Source organism: Camelus bactrianus, chromosome 8 (assembly GCF_048773025.1).
Source record: "Camelus bactrianus isolate YW-2024 breed Bactrian camel chromosome 8, ASM4877302v1, whole genome shotgun sequence".
Classification (NCBI taxonomy): domain Eukaryota; kingdom Metazoa; phylum Chordata; class Mammalia; order Artiodactyla; family Camelidae; genus Camelus; species Camelus bactrianus.
In genome coordinates, this window is record NC_133546.1 from 13,630,405 (window position 1) to 13,644,427 (window position 14,023).

At 42.3% G+C, this 14,023-nt stretch overlaps 1 protein-coding gene across 2 annotated transcripts in view; it reads right to left on the bottom strand.

Moving 5' to 3' along the window:
- AKAP12 (A-kinase anchoring protein 12) overlaps window positions 1–14,023 on the bottom strand; it is a 92,095-nt gene that overhangs the window by 17,715 nt on the left and 60,357 nt on the right. The window contains exon 1 of one of the 2 annotated variants that reach the window (XM_010965713.3): window positions 7,187–7,451. The exons of the other annotated variant lie outside the window; for it this stretch is intronic. Coding sequence (XP_010964015.2) covers window positions 7,187–7,211 — 25 coding nt within the window. The 5' untranslated portion in view covers window positions 7,212–7,451. Of the gene's footprint in view, window positions 1–7,186; window positions 7,452–14,023 lie in introns of those variants that run through there. 2 annotated transcript variants of the gene reach the window in all.

The following is a 14,023-nucleotide window of genomic DNA, read 5'->3' on the forward strand; positions in this document are numbered from 1 at the left end:
AAGTTGCTATTAAAAGCTTCTAAATGTTTACTTTGGGGAAAAAAAAAAGACAAAGGCTTTACAAAAGTTCCAGGTTAAAAGAGGCTAAAGAGATAAGCCATAATACTTGACCTAAGGATGGATCTCGTAATGCACAGAGAGAATGCTAAAAGGGACACCATTAGATTCACTGTCAAGATTGGCACAAGAATGGTAGGTTATATAAAACTACTGTGATAATGTAAATATGACATTGATAACTGTACTATAGCTATGAAAGGAAATACCTCTCTTCTCAGGAACTACACACTTAAGTATTCAGCAGTAAAGGACCAGGATGTACCTAGCCTGCCCTCAAATGGCTGAGAAAGCGGCCCGTCTCTTGCCCACGTAAGACGTAACAGGAACCTGTCTGCTGGTGTGTGATTTTGCTTTGTTTCCCAACAGAGAGAGAGTAAATAATGAAACAAGTAAGGCAAAATGTTAACAGGTGAATGTAGGTAAGGGGTTCCTGATGTTCCTTGACCTATTCTTATTTTTGCAACTTTCTGTAACTTTGAAGTTATTGTTGAAAAAAAAATCACTCAGAAGAATAAAAAAACAGAAAACAACAAAAAACAGAGAGGGTGATGATTCACCCTACCTGATTTTAGAGGACACCGGATCTCTGTGTCCATCATACAGATTTATATCCATCATACAGATTTTATCAATGAAATAAATAACTGAAAAATGATTCTCCCTGAACCCCTCAAGAAAGAGAATTCACGTAGAAGGGAAGATTAAAGAGCAGAAGTCCTGGAGACAGACTAGTGTTTGAATTGCAGCTGCACCACTTATTAGCATGGGGCCCTTGGGCAAATTTCCTGAGATTTCTGTTCTTAGCGTCCTCACCTGGAACACAGATTACGTCCAGTACTTCCTGCAGAAGCCAGTTAGGAGGGTAAGGTTTCAGCTGGCCGATGACAACAATAAAACAAAAAAACTCTTTTTTTTTTATAATTATAAATTTATTTTATAATGTAATTGCTACTCATTTAACACTAATGTTTTTTCATAGTTTTCTTCAAAACAGAAATATTTATTTTTAATTACTTTTTACCAGTTCCAACAGTAATCTGTATGAATTGTGGACTCAGAAATATGGAAAATTGGGAATAACACCCACAAAGACGATGTCCAGAGATAATCGCTATTGGTATCTGGGAATGTTTTCTTCTGGATAAGTTATTCAGTAGCCTTCAAAACTATGACGTATGGCTGCACAATTTATTTTTCTGTCCCCCTAGTTTTCAACAATTTACACTGGTCCAATTTTTCATAATCACACTACGTCATACTCATATGTAAAAAATCATTGTCCAAACCCGTAAAGGAGTTTTTGAACAGAAGAGGGCAGTGTTGAGCAGCTTTCAGCACAACTGAACTGGAATTGAGACTTTTCCTAGACCATCAGGACCGCAGGATGTTACAGAAACCCATTGATATATAAAGTTTAGGTGCTCCTTCCAATTCTGTGAAGCCGAATGCCATGTGTACCTGTTTTTACCTGACTTCCAACATGGACACTTCAAGGGGGAGCATGGGCATTCTGAGTTAGCTGCCTACCTGCTATCTGTACCTGTGTAAAGAAAAGATCCAGATTCTTTTATCCCATTTGGGACCAAGTTAAGGTTAAATGTACTTGAGCCCTTCTTTCTGGGTTGAACTTCCCTCCTCCTCCCTTTCCTTGCTTTCCCAGACCAACTGTACACAGTCCCAGGCTCTGGCTAACGGTGGGGTCTCCCATCCCTGTTCCAGTTTGTGGTTAGCAGGAAGCTCTTTTTATTTATTATTTTTTGGTGGGGAGGTAATTAGGTTTATTTACATATTTATCTTTGGAGGCGGTACTGGGGATTGAACTCAGGACCTTGTGCATGCTAAGCATGCGCTCTACCACATGAGCTATATACCCACCCCTCGAGCAGAAAGCTCTTTAAAGGTGTATGTGCTGTCTGCATGCAGCGCCTGAGTGAGTTCAAAGCTTGATGACCAAATAAGGAGGCTGTTAAAAGCATAAAAAAACAGCCAAAAAATGTGAGGTGGCAGGCAGGCAGGAGCGGACCATGCCAGCAGGTTTGACGTTGGGAGGGGAGAGAGCAGGTGAGTGAAGGAGGCAGATAATGATGGTGGAGGAGGCTTCCAGGAAAGACAGTCCAGTGTTCACGTGCGCTGACTGAGCACAGCAGAATCCATTCACAACCACGCTTACAAGCATTTCATTAACACATTTACTTAAGCGACTTCAGAACCTCTTCTGCTAGAATTTGACGTATCAGCTCCCTGTGGAGTTATTTTCTGCCTTAGATTTGTCCCACTGATTAGGAAGAGGGAAATCAAAATGCCTGCTCATCTAAGCATCACTGATTTGGGGAGGCACTTTTCTGGCACCCAAAAAGTCCTTCTGCAAAATAACTGGTTTTACTGATACAATGTATAGTTATCACTCATGCTAGGCTTTGAATTATCCAGCCATTTTGCAGAACACTGGTATTAATCCCGGAAGTCTCTCAAATGCCCGTAAAGGCCAAACGTGGTGCTCATGTATTCACGGATGCTGCGGTTTGGCTAGAAAGTCTACCTTCTCACCAGGCATCAAAGATGCCAAAAGGCTAGGAAAGGGAGTCAGTCAGTAAGTCAACTGGGAAAGCCTCTAGGAGGCAGGACTGGCAGATACTTTCATCTTTATGCAGAGTCACTGGTCCTCGCCCTGCCCCACAGGCACTTCAAAGGGCGGGAAAAGACCAAGGTCATTGCAAGGGTCCCCACACTCGTGGGCATGGCCCTAAACACAGTCTTACTGGGCCCATGGTTTGCGTCAACATGTTTTTCCACTAAAACTATTAGTGGCAGCAACATCATAGATGTCTTGCTTCGTAAATAAACATGAGCTTAGAAACCAAATATTTCTATCTCTTTTTCTGGGAGAAGATTCTAGTCCTATGCCTTTGTGAGAGAGTGTCCATATGCTGGAAACATTACTTGGAAAAGAAAAATATGATTTTAAAATGATGTAGAAACTGCTTACACTCACTTCATTTTCTGCATATGCCCTTGGAGGAGCCTCCTGGCAGTAGAGAAGCAGGAAGTGTAACGGCGAGGCTTGGGCGAAGCCATGGTGTAGCTGAAGCTGTCTTACCATAGCCAAGACTGTGAGTAAGCTTTGTGTTTGTCTTTTTGCTTTTCTAAGACAAATGAAAGGTCCCCTTAAATAAAAAGCATGGAAAGTGAAACGGAGAAGAAAAATGACACCTTCTAGTACCTCCTTTCTGTAACTATATTTTCATTTTTAAAAGGATAAACTATCCTCAGTCACTGTATTAGAGGAGAATTGATAACATACCTGTAACAGAAATCATCTGAATTGTTTAATATTTTGAACAGCTTAACAAGCCCTTCCAAGGCTAAGAAAACTACAGAAGATCAGTGAAGTCAAGTAAAGGTGAAAATACACAAACAGTTACAGCTTTAGTGGCGTTGAAAGAAATCCAAATTTGAAATCATTTTGTGGCTAGAAATCCCACTTTGGCAGAGAATTGTTAAAGCTTTTCCCATTTAGGTGTTACCTTCTGCTGAACTGTTTATCTGCCCAAAGATATCCAGTTAATCCCAATTTATCAAATCATTCACCAGGGGTATATAACGAGTATAGGAGAAACATACACTTTCCTTGTGAAAGCATCGTAATCCCTCACCTCCCGAGCCTTAAAGGGGCCACGATCCCAAAAGGCTAAAGGTGCTGTCCGTCCTGCATCCTGCTCTCTGCGCAGACACCTCTCCCCCGAGCTCCCCAAAATGCAACAGCCAGGGGTTGGCTTTCTTTTCTCACTCTTCTAAATACTTAGAGATTAAGAGAAAAAAAGGATAACTTGTTTTCTTTTACTATAGGGATTTAAAAGGAAAAAAGAACTTTTAAGGAATATGTCGTCTTATAGATGACAAAAATGGTAGTGTTTTTATCCAAACTTAGCCTGTTTGTCAGAGATAAAGTGCAATACTGCCAACAGCTACAACACTATTTTTTTTTCCAATTTAGTATAAGCAGCGCTCTCCACTCTCCAAGCACGTCGAGACTGCTTGCTGTGACATCTGGAACTGGTTAACTTTCCCCCACAATTTGCAGCATTGTCCTGGAATTTTTCCAGGAATTCTCCGCATTCTAAAATCCATCCCTTATAGCCTACACACCCGACTCTGCGTTCTAAAGCTCGTCAGCCACAAAACCTCCCAGGGGAGATGTTTAACTGGGATTAAAACTCAGATAAACAAAACGCTGTACAGGAGCGTAGAGGTGACGGGCATCATTGGCCTTGGCCTGGACTGTGACGTCCAGTGGCCCCTCATACATCTGTGCGGGCTGGAAACACGTGAGCACCACGAAACCACTATCAGCATCCTTTCCCCGAGAACGAGGTCTTTTACAGGCTAATCTGCGGCTGTGCTTGTTAGTAGCTGTGGGACCCCAAGAGAAACTTAGCTTTCATGAGAAAAAGGGGGTGAAACAACCACTTTTTTTTTTTGCAGGATTATTGCGGGGAGTAATGATAATGGCCACAGAGGGTGGACGCCCAGTATGTGGCAGTTATTACACCAGCAGCTGCGAGGGTATTAATTTCATGCCTCCCAAGTCCCTTGATGAGTTCGCCTCCTCGGCAGACAGCAGCAGCCCTGTGGGGGGTGTTTTCTTAATCTTGTGAAATGATTTGCATAAAGAAGTGCATTATCAGTAATCGAGAGCTTGCATGAATATTGGCGGATTCTTTCTTCCCAGTTTACTTTAGGGCTAAGGAACACTGTTGCCCTAATTCCTCATGATACCCTACAGTTAGTCTCAATAACGTGTGTGAGTTAGGGAAAACAGGAAAGATCTTTTCCGAATTCAAAAAGCTTTTCTTTTTCTTTTTTTTTTTTGCTGGCATGCCGTTGATATACGCGTGGGGAGGGGACACCTCTTTCATCATCATCGGGTCAAATCACTTGTTTTCTAGTTTTTGAACGAAGTTATTGTTAACATGATGTGAAGGAAAGATGTCAAGAAAGGCCAAGAGTATGTGACGTGAATAATCAATGATCCCATCCTTCAAGGTCTGATGCATTCATTAGAGGAGGGTGTGCGCTCAGGGTCTGGGAAGGGGAGAATAATGGTCAGTATTAAGTGACAGCTTTTCCCTGCTTTAAGAAATTAAAGTTAATTCCTAAGTAGTTTAGGAAAACATCACCAACTCATCCCCTTCTTATGAACTGTGAAACTGAAACACACTTCTCACATAAGGCAGTCCTACTAAAGCAGAGAATAACTTTCTCCTCCATTATTTACACGAGTGATCCCAAAGTTACAAGAAACCTTTGATATTTAGTTAATCCTTAATGCCAATTTCAAAAGCCTTCAGTGCTTTTCAAGATACCGACCAACTATTTAGACTATTGACTGTACATCTTCCTTATCAGACTAACTTGCAGAGGAAAAAAAAAAAGACAGTTGAAACTCCTTTTTAATGTTCACTTCTTCCATTATGAAATGTTTATTTGCTAATAAGTTTTTGGAGTGTAAGATTTTTCTGAGCACTTTCTTATTACCAGGAGAAAGTAGCAAATTTTACCACATTTTTATATCAACATTGTAATAAAAGTAAAACTCAGAAAGTGGTCGATCTAAAAAAGTTTCCTTAAAAATGAGGCAGCCCTTCCACCTGTTTCTGTTCATTTATCTTTCCACTGCCATTATCTGAACCAATCTTTTAAAGCCCCCTCAAGAATACCAAGTTTGTTAACTTAATTTCTGCTAAGAAGGACCACTTTCTTTTCCCATAAGAAACTCAGCATGTGATAAACTCATCAAATAGTGAATATTATAAAGATTGTACTGTACACAAAAAGCACCCAGAAAAAAAAGTTACACTCACAGAAGCCCCACCCCCAGCTGTGCCAAATCACACTCCCAGATAGCCTCTCTCAGGGTGTTTATAATATTTCATTTCTAGAAAAATTAGTGATCTGGAAAAAAAATGAAGAATTTTATGTTTTTAATGTTTTTAATCTTGTGTAGTCTAATGATAGCTTCTAGGTATCATGCAAATTTTCTCACTAGGTAGAGGGTAGAGAGGCTAGTCGAGTTAACCCAGGGAAGGGATTTTAAGGAAATCGCATAGTAAACAAGCTAATCTATAGGAAGTGAGAGATATTTTTAGTTTTGCTGAAGTTTCACATTCATCTAAAATTCCAGAGGAGGACAAGGCTTTGCAGAGGCAATTACACTGAGAAGAATTTGAAGGCCTAGAAATTCTGTACTGTGCTTTTAAGAAACCATGTATTCGGTGAGCAATGATCTCAAATATTTCAAGAGGAGCTGGTCTTATAAATCTAAATTAGCAAATGCAGTTTAATTTTTGATATGGGGAAAAAGCAGAAAGGAGAAAACAGACAGGATTTTACGGATTCAGGCTACAGTACAATTGTATGAAAAGATCAGATAACAAGTTAGAGGAACTCTGAGTACATCCCACACTGTTTGATATCTGTAACTTATTTGCTAGAGGTAGGCTTTAAATATTATCATTCACGCTCACGGCCAGGTCTCTCAAAAGCAAGCTTAAGAAATATGCATTTTACTACTCACTGCCTAAATGCTGTTGCCTGTTAGTCACCAATTTTATAGTAACTATGGCTTTATTAAAACCACCACTAAAATCAGAGCTAACATTTTTGACCCCTAAATCACTAAGTGTATCTTCACTGAAAGTTCCTAACAAGCAAATCAAAATGCCAAATACTGCAATTTCTCAACAACAGGGATTTAGTTTTTTATGACTGCAGCCAGCGATGAGGCTTGCTCACAACCTGTTTGCAAGTTCACCCCAATCTAACTGTATCTATTGGGTTGGGGCTGTTCCCATCCACAAGGGGAAGGGATACAACCGCTCACAAGATGCATTCCAGGTCTCCCTTAGGGCCCCTTCAAGGAAGATTCCTGCACAGGTGAAATGAAAACGTTGGCTTTGCTTTCTGCTGAGCTAAAGAGAGAATGTTCTTCTGATCAAAAGGTCAGCATGTTGAGAGAAATAAATGCCAATCAGGATGTTCAGCCGCTGCCCTCCAGCTCCCCCAGCCCCGTGCGGGTTGCTCCACCTGCCTCGGAGGGAGATGACAACAGAGCCGGCCGCGGCCTTACCTGTGACTGTCATGATCCCCAGCATATCGGACAGCGCACCTCCCAGGGGCAGAGCAGGGGGTCCTCGCCCTGCTTTGGCGGTGGGGGAAGCCGCTGGGGGTCTTGCCCACCCCCTGCAGTCTCGCTGTGATCAGAGAGAACCAAGGGCCCAGCCACCCTCGGAGATCAGGCAGAACTAGAGGTGCCTTCGGAGCGGCAGCAAGAAGTGGACTGGGGATGCACTCCCCCGGCTAATTATAGGAGGACCCACCCACCACCCACCCTTCCGGGCCGGCTGGGGCCGGGGGCCGGGGGCCGGGGGGGCCAGGGCCGGGGGCCCAGGGGCCCGGGGGCGGCCCGCCCTCCCTGCTCTCCCGGACTTGGCACCGCGCTCACGAGTCATGTGTTTCGTTTTAAAGGAGAGGAGCCCTGCCTGTAGCTGGTTTCTGTTAGTGGTCAGCAAGGCTCTGCGAGAGACCCAGGGAGGGTTTAAAAGTTGTTGGGATGAATAAGACCCGAGTCAGCACCATTTTATCTAAACCGTTACTTCATTCCTGGCACTGACTTACTTCTGTATCTCAGCTTTTAATATTACTTAAAGGAAATAACCGCATAGAGATTGAATTCTACTGCCATTAAAAAAAAAATACTGTGTTCTGCATCCTTACATTTGTTTAAGGCTGATGAAGTGCAAAAACACTGTTCCCTTTTTAGCACCTGTAGCAGTTTATATTTTTACCATCTGCTACAAACACACACACACACACACACACACACACACACACGGCACTTGGGGGTTGGTTGGCAAATCTCATGCGTCCTGTTCCCTGAACTCTTTGAGAAGGGCTGTTACAATGCAAACTTTGTGTCTTCAACAGTTGATTGAGACAACTTTCAAAAAACCCTAATACTTGAGCATTCTTCTTATTTTTTTTTTAATGTAAGTCATTTAGCTAAACTTTTAGGTCAAGCTAAAATGTATTCCAAAATAGAGACACTATTGTATCTCTAATAAACAAGCACACAGCAAGAAAATCTGTCAGACTGATATTTAAAATTCAGAATTTTTTGGCAGCCCCAAATTCTTAAAATCTTTCTCACTGAAACTTCAGATTTGTTCTATAAGTAGGGGGCGTTTTTACAATTTTGACACACAATTTCTCGTGTCAATTTCCTGTTGCAGTGGGTCCATTTAGGACCCCCAGGTTTGTTTCTCCTGTTTCATCCTTTCCTTTTTATCACTTCATGCCTTGCCTGTCTGACCCCATTAGCCCAGGCTGTCCCCCTAAGTAAACAAAAAAGGTTTTACTACTGCTCTTTTCTTCAGACCATGGAGATCTTGTTCATCACTTTTTGGGGGCTGGGAGGAAGGTGGGAGACTTCGTGTGGACCAGAGGGCCCAGGAAAGAGAGGGAAGGGTGGGGGGAACAGAATTATCAAGAAAAGGCAAATGAACAGATGACTGGATAAAGAAGTTGTGGTATATTTATACGATGGAATACTACTTAGCCATAAAAAAGAATAAAATAATGCCATTTGCAGCAACATGGATGGACCTGGAGATCATCATCCTAAGTGAAGTTAAGCCAGAAAGAGAAAGAAAAATGCCATGTGATATCACTTATATGTGGACTCTAAAAAAAACCAAAAATGCCACAAAAGAACTTATCTGCAAAACAGAAACAGACTCACAGATATAGAAAACAAACTTATGGTTACCAGCGTGTAAAGGTGGGAAGGGATAAATTGAGAATTTGAAATTTGCACCTCTTGGGGAGTGATGGAAATGTTAGCTATCTTGATTGTGGTACTGGTTTTATTGGTGTGTATGTCTATCAAAATTCATCAAATTGTACATCTGAAATATGTATAGTTTACTGTACAGGAACCATACCACAATAAAGGTGTTAAAAAAAGAAAGAAGAGAAGAGGAGAGGAAAAGGAGAGGAGAGGAAAGGAGAGAAGAGGGGTGGGGAGGGGAGGGGAGGGAAGGGAAGGGAAGAAAGGCAAATGAGCACAGGCGTGCCAGCTGGCATGGTACACAGGTGCTCCCTCTGGCCACCAGGGGGCGCTAAGCACCTTATTAGGCTTACACTGAGCAAGGTTAAGGCGGCATCGTTGCCAGCAATCAGACCTTGTACAAAAATCAGCTTCGGCTTCTCCATACTCCAAATTTCCCTCTTATTTTCCGGTAAACGCCCAGCCTGGCTATACGTCTGCATGGGAACAGGGAGTGATGCACCTTGTCCTGATGCCTGGGAGGTGATTCCCTGAGCCACTTAGCAGTTTTCTACCCCTTTATCTTCTCTATAGCAGTCTTAACTTCGGTTCACAAATTGCTTCAATTATAATGAGAGTCTGGCGTGTGTGAAATGTTGCTGGTGCTAACGGTTCCTCTGGAGTCCGCACAGCCAAGGGGTCAGGGCAGCTCTGCATTCTTCTGCCCCGGACCTCTGCCCCCCGCCCCAGCCCTGCAAAGTCCTAGCTGTGCAGATACGGGATAAAGCCCACTCTGGAGGCTGCACTGTGTTCGACATTAAATGAGTGGTTTACAGCCTTCCCAAATTGGGCTATGTATTAGCCCAGACACTGTCCCTGTGTGGAGCCCAAGCCCCCGCCCCAGAGTTGTCCTGGGAGCCTGGGTGACACCCCTGGGATCTGCATCATTTCTCAGCACCAGCTGTTGGGGACAGCTGATGACTACCATCTGAAATACACATATTCAACTTATGGGTGGCAGCTCTTGAATCCTGACCTTGTTTGGCTGTGCCACCAGCTCCTTTCCTTTCTATAAATCCAGATTCTAACAATAGGACAGGCACCAGCCATTCACCTGGGCTGAGGAGGAAGAAACATCACTAGATACAAATGTAAAGCGCATTTAAAACAACACTTAAAAGATAAATGTCCTGCTACTCAGTTTTGGTGCGTAGACTTCTTGTTTCTTTCTAGGACATTAGTGCAGACACTCACACAGCTGATTCGGTTTCTGAAAGAGGAAGTTAAAACCTTAGAGGCAGAGCAATAGCTCATGTGGCTAGTTGGTGCCTCTCTTAGCAGATAGCTGTCCTTTGATCTCCACCTCTAAGAGTGATCAAGGACAGGGTGTGTGGCACAGCTGCCTGATAAGCCTCTGTGTGTCTTGGATTTACAAAGAACAAGCCGTCAATCAGGATAAAAGCAGGAGTAAAGATCAGACCTCAGGTCAGGGTACAATGCAGGCAACTATCTTTTGTTATCACTGCCATTCTCTACTTGTTTGTTTTTGTTAAATTCAGATATTTAAAGGAAGACATCGCTACCCAAAGCAGAAACCACGGGAAGAAGTTTACCAATATCATAAATAGGTGGATGACAGGAAAAGTTTCCCCTAAATATCACCGTTCATTCAACAAATATTTACCAAGTTCTTGCTCCACATTAATTACACTAAGCAAACTGGATGTTGTCCTTGACCTGGGGAAGCTCAGCCTGGGGTGGGAGACACATCCAGAGGTAGAATTGGGCATGCCCCAGGTTAACCCACCCCAGGTAAAGTCTGAGCCAGGCTCTGAAAAAATGGAAGATGTGAGGGGGACAGTCCTACCCGAGGCACAGAGGGAGGCGGTCCCGCAGAAGGAGCAGCAGGGGGAGAGGCATGAAGAACGCGACATCTGGGGACTACAAGTGGCTTCCCTATAGCTACCAGCTCAGTCTACTTGGGGAGACCAGGGGACAGAGGTGATAACTGGAAATGAGGCAAGAAGTAGCATTCGAGGCCAGGAAATTAGGAAGGGTTTTGAATGACATCTTAAGAGCTTTGTAACAAATGACCCAACCAAAAAATGGGTGAAGGATCTGCGTAGACATTCCTCTGAGGTAGACAACACAGATGGCCAGTGAGCACGTGGAAGGACGCTCAGCATCACTGGCCATTAGGAAAATGCAAGTCAAAACCACAAGGAGACCCCAATTCATACTCGCTAGGATGCCTGTGTTCAAACAGACAGATAATACAACAAAGGAGGACCCGGACCCTCGTACATTGGTAGCGGGAATGTAAAAGGTGCAGCTGCTTTGGAAATTTGGAAATGTGCAAACTGTCAATTCCTCAAAATGTTAAACATAGATTTACCACCTGACCCAGCAATTCTACTCCAAGATATATACCCAAGAAAAAGGAAAACCTATGCTTGCACAAAAGCTTATATAAAAATATTGAGAGCAGCATTATTTATAGTAGCCAAAAAGTAGAAGCAACCCAAATGTCCATCAACTGATGGATGGAAAAATAAAATTCCAGCTATCCAATGGAATATTACTCAGTAACAAAAAGGAATGAAGTATTTATATATGTTATAACGTGGAGGAACACTGAAAAAATTTTGCTAAGTGAAAGATGCTAGTCACAAAATAGCACATATTGACATATTATTTAAATATTATTTATTATGTATTATTTAAATTCCATTTATATGAAATGTCTGAAATAGGCAAATCTATAGAGACACAAAGCAGACTAACGGTTATGCAGAACTGGAGAGTTGAAGAGAGAGCCTGCTAAAAGGTACGAGGATTCCTTATGCGGGAATGAAAATGTTCTAAAGTTCTGGTGATGGTTGTACAATTCTGTAAATACACTAAAAACCACTGAAATGTATACTTTAATTTGAACTGTGATTTAGAAAAGGTAACCGGGGCGGTAATCACAAGAAAGAAGGTACTCTAGAAGAAAAATAGGTGGAAACCGTGGTGACAAAGGTGAGGAAGGAGTCAAAAGTTACATCACCCAGGGAAGGCAGCTGCAGCCACGTAAATCTCTGAGGTCATCCGAATGGAATGAGGCAGGTGAAGTAAAAGGTCTGGAACTCTGAGGAAGAGGAATCTGGAAAAGGGCTTTGAGAATGGACAGAGATTAGAGGCAATCAAGGAGAAGATGGCATCAGAAGCCCAAAGTGAAGAGGATTAAAAGGCGGAAAGAGTGGGAATAATCTGACTTGCGTCACAGAGCTGTGACTCAGGGATGAGGACGGAGGAAGCCTCGCCAGTCTGGGGAGGCCGGACTGGTGGACAAGGAGCTGCAATTAAGACAGGGTCCAACACACCAGATCAGCACTGATGCTGGATTCATTACCTTCTTCCAAGGAGGTGAGAGCATTTAACCCCAACCTGAGCATCAGGAACGGGGGAGTTGGACCCACCCCAAATCCAGCCCCTCATCACCCTTCTTTCTGTTTTCTTTTCAGCTTGGCGTTACACCCAGAGGAAAAGAAACACAAACCCAGTGAAGTCACTTGTCCTCTGGCTGGAAAGGGCAGGTGGGATCTAAGGGAGCATCTACACAGTGCTGTGCCCTTAAAATGCTTCAAAGACAATCGAGGGTTGAGTCAGAAGCTGCTGCCGACTAATTCCCATGATGAAGATTAAAGTGTACACTGAACTCAGTGACACCTGGCAGGTTCTCTTGGACTCAAGTCTCCGCCCCTCTGCTATCAACACAGACAAATACCAGCTAATTGAATTTTATGGTCCAGTTGAATTGGACATGTTTGTGTAGACACGGCTATTTTGATTCAAAATCCTCTAGACAAATAATCTGAAGACGAGTGCCTCAAAGGGACTATTGTAATACAACAGAAAAGCTACGAAGATTTTACAAGTCACTTAAGACAATTTACCCCCCCCCAAAATAGGCAAGAGGAAATTAAATATTTAAAACCTCTATCCAAATAATAAAAGTGACATAGAATAAGCATTATTTCTCCTCTTATTGAGATGACATGCTTTTATACTCTTTGATTTGGTAATTCTTTTATGAGATATGGCAAAAGAAAGTATAGATTTATGTATGAAAACGTTAACTGCCTGGGACATATAATATTTAAAGAACCTAAGTGTCCCCACAGTAGGAAAACAGTATATCTAACTCTTCGGTGGAATGTTTGGCCAAATAACATGTTTGAAGCAGTTCATGACAAGGATAATGCCTACATTGATACATAAAGTCACACACCTCTTTGTTCAGGGTATATATTATATATTCATTATAATTCCACTTTTGCTTTCTAAAATGTATATATATCTGCACGTAAATGAGGTTGAAGGAAAAAAAGAAGGAAAACTAACAAAAGCCAACCATAGTGGAATTACAGGCAATTTCTGTCTTGACATTTTCCCACAGCTTACAAATCTTCTGAAGCAACTTCTGTTACTTTCATGGTGAGAATGCAGACACGTTCCACATCCAGCGCCGGGCTGCACAGGGTGGTCCAGTACTTTGGGACCTTGAACCTTAGAGCAATACGTCCGATTTTCTATCAGAAATGCAAAGCAGTCTAAATCATGATCTTAAATTCCCAATCACGGACTATATAAATTAGCCAGATGAAAGCAGATTCAAGTCAAAGTATGAGCTTTTAAAAATTAGGAAATAAGAAAAAGGTGGTTTCATTACCAAATTTGGTCAGGTATTGGCATAAGAATCCAATTCTTTCCTGAGTGCCTTGTGTTCAAATCCTCTGTTCTTAAGACCCTGAACATCCATCTTTGGTTTAGTTAAAAGCAGATTCCAAAGTCTTGAGAAGCTAGCCTGTGCTTCTGGCTCCTCTGACAGCAACATGGCCAGAGGCAAAGTATTCTTTTAAATCTCTGGGCTTTAATGAGAGAACAAATACACTGCCCTGGCTAGTGTTACTCTGAGGTGCAAATAAAGGTTAACCCAAGCATTATGAGTGTATTCTAGAAGCATAATTAATGTTAGCTACTATGCTTACTTTAAACCATGCATTCCCCAATGGGGTGAAAATTGGCTCGTGTTTTCTTGCTCTTTTATACACTAAGCACAGATATATCTATATCTCTATATAACTATATATACAG